The sequence below is a fragment of the Melospiza melodia genome, chromosome 1 (genome assembly GCF_035770615.1).
Source record: "Melospiza melodia melodia isolate bMelMel2 chromosome 1, bMelMel2.pri, whole genome shotgun sequence".
Lineage (NCBI taxonomy): Eukaryota > Metazoa > Chordata > Aves > Passeriformes > Passerellidae > Melospiza > Melospiza melodia.
In genome coordinates, this window is record NC_086194.1 from 99,301,784 (window position 1) to 99,320,325 (window position 18,542).

At 36.0% G+C, this 18,542-nt stretch overlaps 1 protein-coding gene across 1 annotated transcript in view; it reads left to right on the forward strand.

Annotated features, from left to right (window-relative positions):
* Window positions 1–17,064, forward strand: part of MARCHF11 (membrane associated ring-CH-type finger 11) — a 32,024-nt gene extending 14,960 nt beyond the window's left edge. The window contains exons 3-4 of the mRNA XM_063177456.1: window positions 9,073–9,265; window positions 16,314–17,064. Of these exons, the coding sequence (XP_063033526.1) occupies window positions 9,073–9,265; window positions 16,314–16,636 (516 nt within the window). The 3' untranslated portion in view covers window positions 16,637–17,064. The remainder of the gene's footprint in view (window positions 1–9,072; window positions 9,266–16,313) is intronic.
* The last annotated feature ends 1,478 nt before the right edge of the window (window positions 17,065–18,542 follow it).

Consider the following 18,542-nt stretch of genomic DNA (forward strand, 5'->3'; position numbering starts at 1 on the left):
GTTCTTAACTTTCTTTGTACGGTACTAAAATCATTTCCCTACTTATCCCTATGGAGATGATGTGAATAGAGTAATCAATTTCATTTACTTTTCCTTTAGTTCAGTGAACATCTATGTATTGTACAGGAACTGGAAGTGTTCCAATAAATTACTTGGAAGAAGTTCTACTATTGAATATCCTGAATAACACAAAAATCTGTTATTAAAATAGTATCCTTAGAGGTGAAAGTTTAAAACCTTGCTTTCACTCGTGTGAACAATAAGTTTGAGGCAAGGTCCTCATAATGTAATAATTTTGGAATTCTATACCTTAATAAACATTAAGGTATAGAATATTCTCAAATAAACTCTCCATGATTCCTTTTGCATTGGTTGTAAAAATTATTTAATTATTCATAGGATCAAAAAGACAGAGAAAGAGTAGCCAGCACTTTCGGAAAGTCGAGCTAGCAAATTAAATGTGAGTTTTAGTAAAGGAGCCAGAATTAATACTTAAATACATTCAACATGGAAGACAAGAAGGCATCAACAGAAATGTATAGTGACTGTCTAGTGACTGCATAGTGACTAGTGTCCAAGGTATTCTTGTGGAAGAGGCTTGATCTGGCCCTCCATGCTGAGAAATTTTTTACATACATTTGGTGACTGCATCAATATCGTCATGAACTGCACAATATTAACCTCATGTTCAGTATTTTTTTCTAAATTTAAAAGTTGTCAACAGTTTTAGCTAGAATTTACAGATAGGTTTTTTCCCACGAGAGAAGGAAAAAGCAAATCCAGAGCCCTTTCTGATACTGTTTATTTGTGTTGAAAAAGTAAAATGCAGAACTGTATAGGCAAAATGTGGTTAACACTCCAAAGTGACTACATGGCATGAAAATTGTTAATACCTCCTTCGTATCACTTATTTATGATCTTGCTGAGGTTTACTTCCTGAGTGCAATTATACTGAATGTTTTTTCTCTCAGTGTTCTTCCAGGAATGTGGACCTGACGGTAACAGGACAGCCTATGTTTGAGCTAAGTTGTCAGCATCACTTTGCAGATCATCTTTGGGTTGCAGAGACTGCAACAACCATGGCAGGCTTTAATTTCCTCCAGTCATTAATATTTAATTTTCAGATAATGCTATCAAAAATACAGTAGGTTGTAATGAAATTCAACATTTCCAATACGGCGGCAACAGAAATTGAACAGTTCCTACTTTACAGTAGGAATACTATTTATTCACATAGAATGGTAATTTCATTTTCACCAAATATACACATCCATGGAATGTGCAAAATGCCAATGAGCTAAATGCCAGTAAGTTAGACGTAGTTAGTTTGAGTCTCATAGGAGTTAAAAGTTAACTTGAGAATAATTTACCTAACCGTACATGTTTCTTATTTCCTTCAGAAAATAAGAAACCCTAGACTGTGTCCTCTTTGCTGTGCTGTATATCAGCAGACAGCTGTTCTTTATGTTGTAGTCCCCCATGAGAACAAGAGCTAGCAAGCATGAAACTTCTCCCAGCTTCCTACAGAATACTTCATCTGTGTCTTCATCCTCCTTGGGTGGCCTGTAACAATATCCCACCAGGACGTCTGCCTTGTCACCCTTCCCCTGAATCTTCATCCATGAATGCTCAATTCTATCGGCATCATCATTAAGCTCTAGACAATCATAACACCCCTAACATTCAGGGCTACCTTGCCAACTCTCCTTCCTTGCCTATCTCTTCTGAAGGGTTTACAGCCGTCCATTGCAGCACCCCCGTTGTGCAAGTCCTCCCACCATGTTTCCATGATGTCACAGTTTTCCTGCTGCCCAGTGGATTCCAGCTCCTCCTGTTTGTTGCCCATGTCACATGCATTGGTGTGGATGCACTTCAGCTGGGCTATTGATCCCACCACCTTTTTGGGGAGAGAAGCCCTAATTCCTACATGACCATTCTCAGGTGTTTCTGTGCTTTCTAATGTATCAATAACTTGTGCTGTTGCTGACACATACCCAGATCTTCATTCCTGCATTACTGAGATGGCAGACGAAAGGACCTTCATAGCACTCTGCCTCTCCAACACTAGTGTGCTACCCCCAGGCTGATCTCTAGCGAACATGGCTTTATCCCTTTTCCCTTCAAGTTTAGTCTAAAGCTCTTTCAGTGAGCCCTGAAAACTCCTGAGCAAAGATCCTTTTCCTGCTTTGTGACAGGTACGCCCTGTCTGTCATCACAGGCTCAACGCCATGTAAATTGATTAAAAAACTCAAAATTCTGCAGGGAGGGAGTTGCAGAGATTTGCCTGCTGAGCTCAGCAGGAGCTTGTCACCGTTGTCCCCTGTCATTTAGGTCACTGCATTGGACAGAGGATAGGGAATCCTCCATATCATGCATTCTTGTCTGCCCTTTTGTGCCTGTCCCAGGGAAGGTAGTTGAACTGTTTCTTTACTTTTTCTTTCTTACTCCGATATTCCTCACCCTGCTTGCCTGCCTCTTTTCTGTCACTATGAAGAGAAGTTCCTCTTCCTGGGCATGCCTCCCACAGGCATGCTCACTGCTGTTGGCCCCTACTGCCACAAGAGCAGGACACACTCTGCAGCCTGGCACCAGGGTGTCAGCATATTCCACTGGAGCTCTGCCTGGGTAGCTGCCTCGGCTGGTCACACAGTCTTGCCTAATTCCTTTCATTATTTTAACTGTCAGCAAAAAATAGATAGTGAAAATTTCTCAGAGAAAGAATAATGTAAGACTAATGTAGTTGACAGCACAGCTCTGCTTGTGTTCTCAGATCCCAATTCTAACATAATTTTAAAAATTGTAAGATAAAAGGTTGAACTGTTCTAATAAGTAAGTAGTAAGAGTTTGAGAGATTAATGTAATAGAATGTGAAGATTTTGTAGATTGACCAAGATGTCCAAGCTTCTGGACAGCCAGAAATCCAAGGTGCACCCAGGGTAGGTGTAGATGTTCAATCAGTTGTGTACATGCAGTAAGTCAACACTTCCAGGAGCTGTCAACTAAACTGCTTGAGTGGTGCACAGATGGATGGGATCTGTACGGTAAATGTTATGTTTTCACAATGTCCCAAGTAAAATAGTGGTGCAGCCTTCCAAGCTGATGGAGAAATTACATACAGCCCAAACTATCTGTATTGATGAACTCTCTGGCAGATAAAAAGATAATGGGCATCATGACTCCAGGCACTCTATGTGTTAATAATGTATCAAAATAGGCAGCCATTAATGGTGTGCTGCAATTTTTGTGACATTGATTCTTTTAAGAAAAAGTCATAAAAACAGAAGCCTATAGCTAAAAATGACATTTCTTATGTTTTTGTGTGTGTATACTCAAAACTATGCATTTTCTGTCCAGACTGGTCAGTAAATTAACTATCATTGTATACTGAATCATGTAGGCAGTGTGTGCTTACTGCAAAACATTTTAGAAATCCTAATTATCTAATCGCATAGACTACCAACAAGATAAAGTAAGGAACAGCCATTTAAAAAATGATATGTTGGACTTAAATCAGTGTGTTCTTTTGCTTCTCTATAAGTTTTATTCATATGTATGCAGATTACAAACCCGGTAATGGATAATAGATGACACTAAGAAAGAACTTTTTCTTGTAAAAATTAGTTCTAGCAATTAGAGCAATCTAACAAAAGGTTTTTGAAGTTGTATATTTCGTATGTTTTCAGGTTAATCTTGTTATATTACAGTAGGTCACAGCCAGGCATTATTGTTACCAGTACGTAAAATATTCATTCCAGAATGAGTGAAGGGATTGAGAGGTTTCTGTCAGCAGTGCCCATAATGAACTGTCTTTCTGAGAGAACAGAGTGGGATAACCCCATAAGAGCTCTTTGTCTTAAGGAATTTTGATGGGTTATAAATTGGTACAGCTGATACGCATTTGGGTAGCCATAAGGAAATTTCATATGTTCTTCATATGATTGCACGCTTTTGGATCCATAGAGTGTCTGCAAAACCTGTCGGAAAACCTGTTGTTTCTTTGCAGACATTTTTAATGCAAAGTATTCTAAGTACAAGCACAGTATCAGTTCTTTTGAGATAATTTTTCCGCCATATATTATACCATAATCAATTGGTTTCTACAAGGCATTATTAAAACAAAGCCAAGTTAATATTGATTTATCTCAAAAATGACAGACCTTTGAATATTTTATCCACCTTTATGTTAGTAAGGACATGCATATAACTGCATTGACTTTATTCTTTAACAATTATTCCATCAAAGCAATAAATTTCCTTCAACTTCTGAAAGTCTCAACCTCAAAAATAAGGAATTATTTCCTTATATTTGTATTTTTCTTTGACAGAAACTTTAGAAGAAAAGAGGAGCAATATTTCTGGGGTCAGAATTTGAACTCTAGAGTACCATTAATGTATTATACTCCCAAATGATTTATCAGGGAAGGACCAGTGGTAAATAAAAGTTTAAAAGAACCAAATACAATGAAGTGTCAGTAGAAGTAAAAGTCTAGGAAGTTTTCAAGGGCAGAAAGTATTACATTAAAATCAGAAGCATTAATTTTATTTTGTTTAAAACACCATTTTCAAAGGAAGATTTTGCCATCATTGTAAATTAAAATAAAATGCTTTTTTCATGGGCAACTGAGATGGCATGGTACATCATAACACTACATATATTATGAGAAGGAATATGAAATGGGATTTTCATAGAAATTTGAAATAATTTTAAATTATATTCTTAATAGTTTATAATAATTCTATAATACTTTATAATAATTTTAATATATTTATATCATTACATTATAGATATTATATTACATATAATAAATTATAATTATAATTATTATGTTAAATTTATAAGCATTTGTAAAATCTCATAAATGAGGTTTTAAAAATTATTATATCTGAAACCTACAATATTATTATAGTTATCAAGATGCAAAATATTTCACATTTCTTTCTAGCTGTTGAACAAAAAATGACAATCTTTCTCATAATATATTTTAGGGTCATCTACTTTACAGAAGCTGAAAATAAAATCCTGTCTAGATCTTTCCTAACATGGCAAAATGTTTAGCTAAAATAACTGTTACAGATTGTGGAATGTATAGTCAGCAAATAGCAAAAACAAATTAGAAAGTCATAATATTATTTGTAGTCATGAATGATTAAAATTTTAGAACCAAGTTATATGAAGAAAATGAGAAAAACACTACTGGAAATAATGGATTTAAGTCATGACACATGAATTCAGTCTGCTTTGTTCTGAATGCAATTTCTCAACATACTATCACTGAGTAATTTTTATTATTTTGTGACTTCATAAGCCATTAATTTGACATTAAAAGATGAAGTGATTATAACAGAACAGTGACTACAATAAGGAAAATAACTGTGAGAAATCAAAGAATGTTTACCTGACTCTGATGCTATAATAAGAATGTCATTCTTAGAAGGAGCTTTCTTTTCCTGGGTTTCTTTCAGTTGTATTCTCACACATGTTAGCCATGTTGTGAGTGAGAGGCACAAGCAAGTGGTGTGACCACAACTCCAGTTCCTCTTCACAAGCCTTGTAATGAAATGCAAAGCAACCAAACAATGCAGTCCTGTGCAGTTCATCTCATTGTCTAATGGCTAATGCTGGCCACGTTTAAGAAAGGACTGAACATTCCAAGCCTATCAATATGTGAATAACGTCATAACTACAGAATATCACCTTCATTATGCGACAAATACACCTCTCCCAGTAACATCTGCTTGCCTTTTTATAATTTCTACCCAAACTCAGTCAAATTTATGGGGAAAAATGTCAAGACACTCATTTCCCAAGAGACAATCTCAGACTGGTACAAATCCAAACATATTGGAGAGGGGCAAGGAGGAGGAAATTTCTGTTGGGGTAAGTTAACCCTCAGGAACGTCCACAGTGTTTTTGCCGTTAGCACTAAGGACTAACACAGACAGAAGATGAGATCCCCAAGCTCACCACATGTTAGAGCTGAACAGCAATCCATCCCACCTCATCACTCCTGGGGTGCTGGATTCCTATGGCAGGCTGCCGACCACAAGGAGACAAGTTGGCGGTTTCACGTAAATTTTCTAGGCCACTGCAATGTCTTCTGTTTTACACACACAGTCCTTCCTCACCCATCTACTATAGAATATCATCAATTAGCTTAAATTACAGACTACAGTAATAGGGAGGAAAATTTTGTAAAATTTTGTAATTTCTTGATTTTTGCTGACCTTTATACTGAAGAAGGTTGAGGATTAAATTTTTTTTCCATAGGACAAAGACAGTCAATACCATAAAGGTTAAAGTAGTTGGGTAATAGAAGAAAATATCTAATCTTATTTTTGGGGTTATTTTTTTTTTTTATTATTTTGGTGGAGGTTTTGATTTGTTGGTTTGGGGGGTTTTCTTGGAACTGTTCTTTTGTTTTTAAAGGCAGAAGAGTTAGGAACAACAGCTCTGGAATGCTTATGTGTTTTTCTCAGTAATTGTAGTAATTTGATAGTGTGCTAATATGCTGAATCTTTGGAATTATTGACTTTATTGAGGTTGAGAGATTCAATTGCTTGCATTCTTGACAGATCAAGAGAAGAGTAAAATAATGAGAATACATTCTTTAGAAGAGGCTAGGAAGAGGTGAGGATCATATCTATATTTCTTAGAACTTTTCAAGGTCAAGCTTTTCTAGAAATAAAGAATTGGGAAAATCCAACAACAAGCCAACAAAAAGCCCTCATGAAATGAGTAGTAAGAGTGGTTGGCACTGAGGAAGAGACACTGGTTTTCAGGCAACACCAGAATAGGGGATAAGCTATCTAGACTGCATGCTATATTATTTATCCCAAATGTTTGGATTGCTTTTTCTTTTGTTCATTAGTCTCTTTGCAGACTAACTATGAGCAATCTAAGTTAAAAAAAAAAGAAAAAGAAAATAAAAATAAACTGAAGTGAGTTTACAAACTTCTGAAATTGCACTGTGACAGATCTGCTGTTTATTTCATTTTTTATGTCTTTTCAGTTTATTGCCAGCTTCTTCTGTGAATTTGACAGTGCAATATTTTGTGACAGTTAAAGCTTTACTTCATGTAAATGGACTTTGATTCCAGGCATTCCAAAGAAATTTAATACAGTTCTGTCTCACACTGATAAAGAAAGACGATAGACATACATAACCAGCAGCATTTTTGACAGCTTTCTGCCAAGTCACGCTATGTAGCTTCAGCTGAGAAATGAAAAATAATTTTGTTTAACATTATCCTATGGGGTCTAATGAATGTTCATTGAATTTCAGTCCTGAACTTCCAATCCTGTATACTGTATATTGAGTCATGGAAAGCTCACACCATTCTGTCATGCATCACTTGTTAATGACCTTCTTTGACCTTCACAAAGAGACTGAACAAAGGAAATGAGTATCCATTGTTGTTTGACACAAAAAGGTAGTATTTAGCATGAATAGCCCCATTCCTAACCTTCATGTTCCATGAAAAAGCTAGTATGCATTTCATGAGTTCATTATAAAAGGATATTATTTCAAGATAGATGATTTACAAATTGTTCTATGTCTATCTCTTTGTACTGTTATATTCAGGAGGTTGCAAGAAGAGAAGGAATGTAGCACCAATTGTTCATATTAGGCTACAGCAGAAAAGTTAATGGGAAAAGCTGAAAGAAAGGGACAGGGGACCCATTGCTTACCCAGGCTCTTCACAGTGGTACTTGATGGGAGGAAGAGTGTAAGTGGGACAAAAGAGCATCAGAATGAATACAAGAAAAACTTTTTTCAACCTGAGTACAGTCAAGAAATGGAGCAGGTTGCACAGAGAGGCTGAACAGCCGCCATACTTGGAAGTTTTCAAGGTATTACAGAATAAACCCCTGAGCCACCCGGTCTAATATCATCCCCTTATCATGTTTTGAGCAGGAAGTTGAACTAGAGGGCTCCCACAGCCCCTTGCAACCTGAATTATTATTTTATCCTATGATTTTTTGGTACTGGGTACCCAACAGCTGTAAAAAAGAGAAGGATTTGGTAAAGTAGTAGGAAAAAGGAAAAATTATTGCTAGATGGGAAAAGAGGCAAGAAAACCCTTGTTGCAATAGCTTTCTCCACTTGCTCCCTACTGCAGCTATAGAAGGGGGCTGGTATACATCCAAAATTAGGAACAGGAAAGATGTCTACAAAATCTTCACATCAGCCCTGGAAGGAGTGACGGGACTGGAGTGGGGAGTCTACCAAAGTAGTAATTTACATAATTATGTCCAAGGAAAGCCATATATGTTAAGGGTAATCTAGAACAATTAGTTCCTTATGCTGTGTTTTGTTTTTGTGACTCTTATAATGGAATTGTATTTCTCTTGACAGAAGTCAGTACACACACTCTTTTATATTTAAATCTTGTACAACCATAAACCAGAGTCATGTCACATATGGAAGATACATCCTGCCCTGGAAAGATGGACATAATTGGGGTGTGCTGAAAAGACATGTTTGTGCTATCTATATTCAGGGCTTCTCCTGAGTTTTCATGTCGCTTCCACACTAGGTTGCAGGAGATTTTTTGTGCTGTTTACACTGGTTTATGCAGAGAAAGACAACTCCCTTGGTATGTCTGGAACTTCTTTGATGAGAAGCCTGAAAGTGGAAAATGGCTTCACACTTCAGGAGGGAGGGATGGAAAGGAAACCTGTCACACTAACATAAGATATATTTGAAAAAGTCTTCTTTCTTTTTTATTCTGTTCATTACCCTCCAAAGATTAAAGACAGAATTCCATTCCTAAGACTTAATATATTTTTTACCTACATATTCAAAAGAGAAGCAAAACTACTAACTCTTCAGAAGTTCACAGCTAGATCATATTGATAGGGACACTGGAGGAAATGGAGAAGCAACTATTAGCTTCACTTTGAAATAGGAAAAAAGATCTATAAGATTTCAGTATCAAGGATATTAGTAAATATCTATGAAGATATGTGTAAATATTAAAATACTTTCTGATTTCAGGAAAATGATGGAGTTGAATGTGCAACCATGGACAATAACATTTTTATCTTATACAACTTTGTTTCTCTTTTAGTGGCAAAGCATTACTATAACACTGGTTGAGAAAGTGCAGATGGTTGCTGTAATCCTAGGATCTCTGTTCTTAGTAGCAAGTGTGACTTGGCTTCTATGGTCAGCCTTCAGCCCTTATGCAGTATGGCAAAGAAAGGACATCCTTTTTCAAATCTGCTATGGAATGTATGGTTTTATGGATCTAGTATGCATAGGTAAGCTCAAATCTTTAAACAGCACAGACTGTGGTTTAAGACTGTGACTATTTCTATTTTTCTAATTGGTCACTCTAATTGATCAGTTCTTTGCAGATTTATTCTCAGCTGATACCTTTGGCAAATGCTGCTTTTTACAGTGTTGCAAATATCGCAGAGAGAAAAGAATCAAAGAAGCTTTACTCTCAGATTCATCAGTGGATTCACAAAATCTTAGTGGTGAGAACAGGATCAGTTTAAATTTCTTGATAAAATGACTAGCAAAGATCAGGGAGTTAGATGAAAATATGAAAGACATTATTAAAATAATTAATAAAGTTACACACTGTCATCTTCTGATGCCAGTTTGAATTAGATTGTACCATCATGAAGCACAGAAGAAGCCCTTGAAGATGTCATCAAACTGCACACCCAAAATTAGGTTGCACAGATTTATATAGGTCACTGTGCTAGAAATGGAGGAGAACAAAGAAGGCAGGCATGAGTTCTTTGCACATCATAAACAATAATGAAACACTCAGTGCTAACTATAGTAACTTGCTTTAGTATTAAAAAGCCCCAAGTAATTTAGCTGAAATCTTGTAAAAGAAAATCCATTTTACTGCAACACTGTATTAACCACTTTTGAAATTTCTGAAAATACACTGGAACCAGGAATATTTAAATAGAAATCCCTTTTAGTATTTGGTAAAACAACCTGATTTGATTGTTAGAATATTTATTATTATTTGGAGAGAAAATTTACATTAAATATTACATAATTATATAATTTAGAGAAATAAATTTACATAATTAGTAATAATTATTTACATCAAACCACATTCCCAGAATTTTAATTGCAAGAAAATCCAGAAGTCAAATGCCATCTGATGTTTGCATTGACATTTCTGAGAGATAAATGTTATCTGAATCTTATATATGGGAATTAGAACAGTGCTGAATTCTGCTTTGTAAGGGACAAAGAAGCAGAGTGATTCCTAATATCAAGGGTTTTGCTTCAACTGTAAAGCCACATCATCTTTTATTTAAACCATTCCATTACTGTAAAAGTATTTATATTTCAGCTACATCAGCAGTTCCATTCATTTTGTAATTTTTGTTAAAGAAGCCTGCTCTGGAATATTTTGTAACATAGGCTTTCTTCTGTGAACCCAAATCTCAGACAGAAAAGTGAGCAGAATCTCATAGTTTGGACAAGTGCTCATCTTTTAAATTAATAAAAGAACTCAGCTACGTGTCCTCTTAGATGCTGACTTCTGAACATCACTTCTTCCAGCTTAATACTCAATACTGAGGGCTTTGCTTTTGTTTAAAAATACCCCAAAGGAAGATAAAATGTGCTTCAGGCATTCCAAGCATTTCATTTATATGGAGTTCTGATTTGTTTGGCTTTTTTCTCCCCAATTGAAAAAAAAAAAACAACTTTGGAATGCATCAGCTAGTTGAAATAACCAGTTACTTCAAATTATTTTCTTTTTTTCCATTTGTTTTATTGTTAAAACACCTAAACCAGATTAAACTCCAAATTATCCAAGAATGGCTGTGGGTAATCAGAAATATGACTGTATTTATCCATAGAAGTAAATATTTGGCAGGTGACTTTCCATAGATTGGTGCATCCTTTAGCTGCCTTTCAAGCCAGCTAGGCTGAAGCCACTGCTGAAGTGGAAGCTGCTGAACAAACGTGTACCTCACATGGAGCTTCTGCAGGAGCAAAGCAAACACACAGATAAACTGACTTGCCTTTCATTTAATAAATGCATGTTTTATAGAACTATCACAAATAATACATGAAAATTTAAATGTAAAAGTGACTACAATTAAATATGTTTGGAGACTATATTGTAGATACAAAATTCACTGCACATATGACTTAGGAATTTACTGTATCTGGAAATTCAGAAAGCTGTATAAAGGAGGTTTTGTAATTGAGGAATTTTGATAATCCAGATTCATTCAGACCCACTTATTCTGCATATAATTTCAAGTAATTTGCATTCTGTTAGCTTGTAAGATCAGGACTTCTTGTAACTCTTAAAAGTATTCATTAATATAGTCAACCTTATTAATTTCATTTTATTCTTTCACGATGAAGTGAGAGGTTTAGATTGATAATTTTAATTTACAATTTTCAAATAAAATTCTCTAATAGATATATGTAAGCATTACTTATAACTTATTTTTAAAACCCAAAATACTTTCCATTATGCTGATGATTTCCCTAGGCATTAACTTATTTTACCATTATTATGAATCATCTCTTATATCATCAAACTTGTAAGGCTTCCAACCAGCTACAGGTCTCACTTAGGATCTCCTCTCCTTTCATTTGTGTTTAGTCATCCATGGCATTGTCTTAGTTTTGAACAGGATTTACAGTGAGCGAGTACCTCTCCTCCCACTGTAATCTCTTTATTTCAATGGAAAATTTATGCAGACCTACAGGTTTTCCTGTGCACTACGTATTTCAAGATAATGCTTGAGGTACTGATGGTATGACCAAGATTTATTCCACCTGCTTTCAGTTATGCCTCTCTACACTTTTGCAGAAACAATACAAATACTTTTTGGTTGTTTGTGAAATGTAATGTAGATATCTTCACACAAAAAGTGTGAAGCATTTTTTGAAATTTTTTGCTATAATTTTAAAAGGAGTTTGCCAAAAGGTACTGACATATTTTTATCACATATTTGAAAATGTGCACATAACAATTAATTTACTCAGTTATTGACTTTTATATCACATGTAGCTCACCAGTCACTTACTTATTAAGTAAATTACACCTAACATGTATTTTACTTCTTTGTTTTTACATTTCAACAAAAGAAACACCCTGTAGATTATAGATCATGAGAATAATATATTCTGTTCATTCTAGTGTTCATGCTTTTTTGGTATCCACTGTTCTCTTTCTTCTAGTCTGAATTTTCCCAGAATTATTCCTGACAAATAGGATTGTTTTTATTTATCAGTGTTGGTTTTAACCCTACAAGCCATTACCTTGTACCTTTCTGCATCAGAGCTGAGCATAAAGCTCTTCTCTTTCAAATTTGCTAGTGGTTAAGTTTTCCTAAAGCAAACCTTGAACACCCTGATCAAGCAGAATTACAGCCTGTGAAACCCAGAGCTATTCCAGTGATAGTGCTAGGACCAGAACATCCATGTAGGAATTACCAAAGGGAATGAGTTAATGAAAGGAATGAATAATGTAAATCCCTTATCTACTCACTGAAGGACAGTGTATCAAGCCTTTGCCATTCTACTTTCCAAACCTAGCAATTATTTTGCATAACAGAAAAGTAGTAGAATTTTATATTTTTTTTTACTGGAAAGCAGTTATAACTACTGGTCATAAGTGGTTCTAACATGAACAAAACCTCTCACAAATAATAACAGCCGACTTGCAATCCCAGAACAACAGTGCTGCTCCTTTTCCAGCAGTGAAAAGTAGTTGTTACATTGCACTAGACACATGACAGGTGCCAGTAGTACTGTGGCAAGGGAGGAAGAGATGGGAGCCAGTGCGAGGTGTGAATTGCCCTCTGAAAGCCTCTTTCTTCTCTGCTAAGGAATTTGATGCCTTGCACATTCCTGTAACTCCTTAGTTGTAAAAAGGAACAGGCTGAAGTGACTTACAATGAACACATCTAGCTGCACTTTATGTGTCTTTACTCAGAAAGTCTTTTTTTCTCCCACACTAGATCTAATTCTAAATAGTTTATAAATAATTATATTTTTTACTATTACTATTTTCAGCATGGATATGTTTCATTTTAATACTCCAAGCAATTGATTGTGGTTTTTTTAAATATCTGTGGGCCCTAGAATAGTTTTAAGACATGACATTTTGTCCAGAGGTAAAGTCTGTTTCTGAAAATGATCTTTTATCCCTGGATAAAATCTTGTGATATTACTGGGAGGACCATTCCTAAATGTTTATATGAAAGCTTAGTATGATAAATAAGATAAAGTTGTAACCTAATACCACCAAATATGAATAAGACAAGTTGACTGCTTGTAAAGACATTCAGTAGTAAAAAGTTTCAAGTATCTTGTGAGTCAGGATAAGAAAACCTCTGAAGACAGTGAAAGAATAGAATAGTACTTGGCAAAAATATAAAAAAAGAAAATAAAATTAAGATTCTTCATAATCCTATTAGCTGGATCCCACTGCAATCCCTCCATCTTAGAGATAAAACCTAAAGGTAAAGTCTTCTTAGGACCATAGGACATTTAGATGGGTCCATCATCCAAAAACCCTGTTCCTTGTAGATATTAATTGGACAGAACATCTGAACAGCTAACAGTAGTGAATTGTAATACTTCTTGGGATCATCTGAGTCAAACCAATATTTTTCCCCTACAAGTGTTCAGCTGTGTCCTCTGTGCAGTTGAAATCATGGTGTTTGGAACAAATCTGTATTCTTCAGGGATTTGTTCTTCATTTCTCTCTCATAGCCGCCTTCATTGCTGTGAAATCCTTAAGGGAAAGGCAATTATTTGCCATTTCCTTACAGCTTGACTTCAGTGACTAACTGGTTGCATTTTGAGCATCAGAACTCCTCTGGACCTGGAAAATTTCTAGCATTTAAAACTTACCTGGAGTTCCTCTTGTTTGTGGTCTTGGAACTGTTGGTGCCAAGAACTTCACACTACCCCCCACCCCCCACCATCCCAGTTCTTCTGCCTCATCTAGGTAGGTATTTTTCAATCTATAGCTCTATCAAGAAGGGAGCTAAAACTTTTTATGAGAGGAATTATGAAAGTGCTGCTTTTCTCCTTCAGCACTGCCAAATCTGACAACTTTATGTCAAGGTTTTGCCATATTTGATCCTTTGTTTTGTAGCTCTTTTAAAGTATATGTGACTGACAGCTTCTACTATAAAGGAACCCTTGCCAATGTTTAAAAACTTTGAAAACATAATTTCATTAAATCCTGGAAGCCCCAATACAGTAAAAAAAGGCTCCCTGAAAGAAGTCATCCTACAACTTTTTCTGTTGTAATTTTGAAAAGATATTTTGACTGTTTAAATGTACTTCATGTATCTCAATGATCCTTTCTCAAATACTTTGTTCTCTGTTCTGAAATATGTTGTTCAGGTTCTAGTGAAGTGCAGACATGTATCTTTACCTTGGAGTAAATAGGTTCTTTTAACTTTGCTTCATCACAGACTTGAGAGAAGTTGGACCAAGTAATGCTGTGTTCCAGGAACAGGTTGAGGAAGATTATTCTCATCTCCTTTATCAACTTCATAGGAAATCCAAAAGAACACAAAAGGATTAATCTTTGTCACAGCAGTAAAACCATCACTAACTTGGTTTGTAGATTCTGTACAGGATCCAATGCATCTATTATTTTTGTACAATCAAGCCAGTCTTGAAGGTACATTAATGTATCAACTAAATTATTATGATAAATTTTAAAGACAGGTTACTTTATCTATGTCTGAGAAGATAAAGATAGAAATCTTGCAATCAAGAAAAAATTCCACTAAAATGCTTTGCTGTTACAAAATACATTTAGAATATTTACTATTTAATTAAGTTTTTTGGTGCTACTTTTGCTGTATTGGAAGCTTCAATGAATTCTAGGCAACTTGAAAGCCGTACAGAGATGCTGCTTTCACTATCATGTCCTTCTGAAAGAAATCTTTGTGTTTCTCCATCTTTCAGTGCAATGATCTTTAAAAATATGTTAGAGTAGGCGTTGCTTACTGCAAATCATTGCATTTTAATGTGAGGTTTGCTGTTCATGTAAATATTTTTACCACCCTTTCAGCTTGTGTCATCTTTCTGTGAGCATCTCCTTTCTGGTATCACTTAATTGTGCTAAAGGACCTCAGACACTTAAATCACAATTTTCTTGTGTAGAAACAGGTGATATACAATCTCTTGGGATAAAGCACACCACAGGTCCATATTACAGATGTGGCCATGGATAGGAAAATTTTAGGCAAGGAGTACACTGGACAAAAGACTTATAAATGTTTTTGGCTAGGCAGATTGCTTTCTTCCCAAAGCAGGGAGCCAGAGAAAACAGGTGGTGTTGCTCAGAACTGTGTAAGTGTCCTCAAGCAGGCTGGCTGAGGAAAAAACTAGTAGGAAGGCAGAAGCTCCATGTGTCTCCCCAGTAGATCCATATTTGAAATACTCACATATAAAGAGTGTGAGTAAAAACATATACATACATACAAAAAGTTTGAAGCTTAATGTATTTAAATAAGTTGCTTGAGTGCATACAATAGGCATAAATATTAGCTACAGGGAAATTCACAGGCAGATTGGTCTCCTGAGGACTCCAGAAATTTTGTATTTTCCTTGAAGGACCTTTTAAAAGATTTTTGGGTCTCAAGAAAAAGATAATTTACAACTTTTTCCTACTGAATACTGAAGAGAAAGAAGAAAGTGTATCATCCTTACCATGCTCATTGTAGTTAATAATAACATTTAATTTCTTCTTGTTCTAAAGAACAAGACAGGAAAGTCATTATATTTACAGTTGTTTCATAAATCTTATGTGCTCCTAAGTTGAACTGGGAATTTGAAAGCAGTTAAATTTTTCAGTATCTGTACTGAATTCTACAAAACACTCTTAAACAAATTTAGGACTGTCCTGTTCATTGCAGAAGGTCTAACCTACTTAAAGGTCTACTTAAAGGAGTACCAATCTCAGTAAATAAATAGTACTTACCATGAACAGGGGCAGCACTAGCATAAGCAGTCAATATCCAAATCTGCCCGTTTTGCATTGGTTTACTTAAATCTGAATAATTTATTTAGTTAGGCATGCTCAGATTATTCCGGTATTGGTTGTGTTGAGCTTTCATTCAGAACAACTTATTTCCTTTGCACGTTCCTGCCTCCCAAACAAATGAATAACCAGTTAAATTGCATATATACAGTTTGTTTGAATTATTAATGTTATGAATAATTTAATTGCATCTGGAAATTGCCAGTATCATTAAAATGTGTTAAATCTCTATTTGCTCTCAAAATGGTATCCACTGACATTTTGTATAAAGTCTCTTTTTTCCCTCTTACTTTCAGGACTGATAGTCCACGAAGGTGCATCTGTTTACCGAGTGTTTAAGCGCTGGAGAGCTGTGAATCTGCACTGGGATGTGTTAAATTATGATAAAGCCACAGACATAGAAGAGAGCAATCGAGGAGAATCCTCAGCAGGGAGGACATTGTGGCTGCCACTGACTGCATTTAGAAACAGAAGTTTAGTTCATCCAACACAGTTAACCTCACCGAGATTTCAGTGTGGCTATGTGTTGTTACAGCTGTTCAACCGCATGAGACCTCAGGAGGATTCAGCAGAGGATAACTGCTCTGGGGAAGTAGTGATGAGAGTGACCTCAGTGTAAAGATTGTGCTCACTGTGCTACACAGATAAGGATAATGTGCCCTGGTGTTACAGGACTGTGGAATGTAGTTATGATGAATGGTGAAACCATTAACACTTGAAAAAATATATACAATTCTTTTTTTTAAATTTAATGTTTTTTATATGATCAGATAAAACACAAATACATTTTTCTGGGGGAAAAAGTCTCTTGCTTTTTATATAGTCTGATTTATTGAATCTTTTCTCAATTTGTACCTGAGGTGTATGTAACATAGCTTAACTCTTAGGTCTTTGAATGATGAGGAAACTCATTTTTAAGTAAAAAGATATATTTAAATGTATTTTCTTAAACTCTGGCTTTAATCCACTACTGTTATTTTTTTCCACTTTCATGAGGATTAAACTGGACAACATTCTTCCAAAAAGAATGTTGACACAAGTAAAATATTTTTCCTTTTCTGTCTTTATTTTGCTGTTGTTTGTAGCTCATTTCAGATGTGTGAAAGTAAGTAAAGGATATATTGTCCTTTGCATTTAAGCAGGAAGCCCAGGGAGTGTTCTACAAAACCTAAAAGAAGATGGGAATTCTTTTCTTTTAGCTCTCCCAGATGTCCATGCAAACTATCAGACACAAGTATGACACAGACAGGGGTAGAGTCTTGTACTGCCTCTCAAGTCTCTTAAGATCTGCAGAGGGCTGGTGCTGTGCCTGTGCACAGAAGTGGCATTGCCTTCTCAGCAGCACTGCTGGAATTAGCAATGTGTGAATCTTTAGTACTATTCTAATGATAGGTCATTGACGTCCCTTTAAAAAAAAGAAAAAAAAAGAGAAGAAATGTGCATTGTAATTTCTGATAGAATCTGGAGTATAAATAATACAGAACCTTAATTTTGCCAGAGAACAAATCATCATATTAAAAATGAGTCAATATTATGATAGATCAATGCTGTGAAGTTTGCTTCTCTTGTTTCTGTTTCATGGCAAAAATTCTAATAGAATTTAATCAAATAGTAATGGAATGGAAATAATTTTCAACCTAATAATAAGCCTGTTGAAGATTGAGATAGAAAAGTAAGACTGAAATTACTCTGAGAACACTAGCTTACTCAAAACAGTTTTGTAGAATCATAGAATATACTGATTTGGAAGGGACCCATAGGAGCATCAAGTCCAACTCCTGGCCCTACACAGGACACTCCAAGAGTCACACCATGGGCCTGAGAGTGTTGTCCAAACACTTCTTGAACTCTGTCAGGCTGGTGCTGTGACCACTTCCCTGGGGAGCCTGTTCCACTGCTCAGTTCATCTCTGGTGAAAGACCTTTTCCTGACACTCAGTCCAAACCTCTCCTGACTCAGCTTCAGGCTATTCCTTGAATCCTGTCACTGGTCACGAGAGTGAAGCGGTACCCGTCTGTTGTGGTTTCACCCCAGCCAGGCAGCCACTCACTCAATTGCCCACTGATGGGACATGGGAGAGAATCAGAAGCGTAAAAGCCAGAAAACTCATGGGTTGAGATAAAGACAGTTTACAAGGGAAAGCAAAAGCCACACACATAAACAAATTTAAACAGGGAATTCAGTCACCATTTCCCATGGGCAGGCAGGTTCAGCCATCTCCAGGAGAGCTAGGCCTCATCATGCGTAGCAGTTAACTGGAATGACAAAAGTCATTACTCCAAACATCCCTCCCTTTTGTCCATCTTCCCCCTACTTTATATACTGCACATGATGTCACATGGTCTGGAATATCCCTTTGGGCAGTTTGGGTCACCTGTCCTGGCTGTGTCTCCTCCCAGACTCCCAACAACTTCACCCTCCTCACCAGAAGGGCAGTACAGAAATCAGAAGGAGCCTTGGCTCTGTGTGAGCCCTGCTCAGCCATAACAAAATCTCTGTCAACATCTACTCCCAACTCTGTGCTC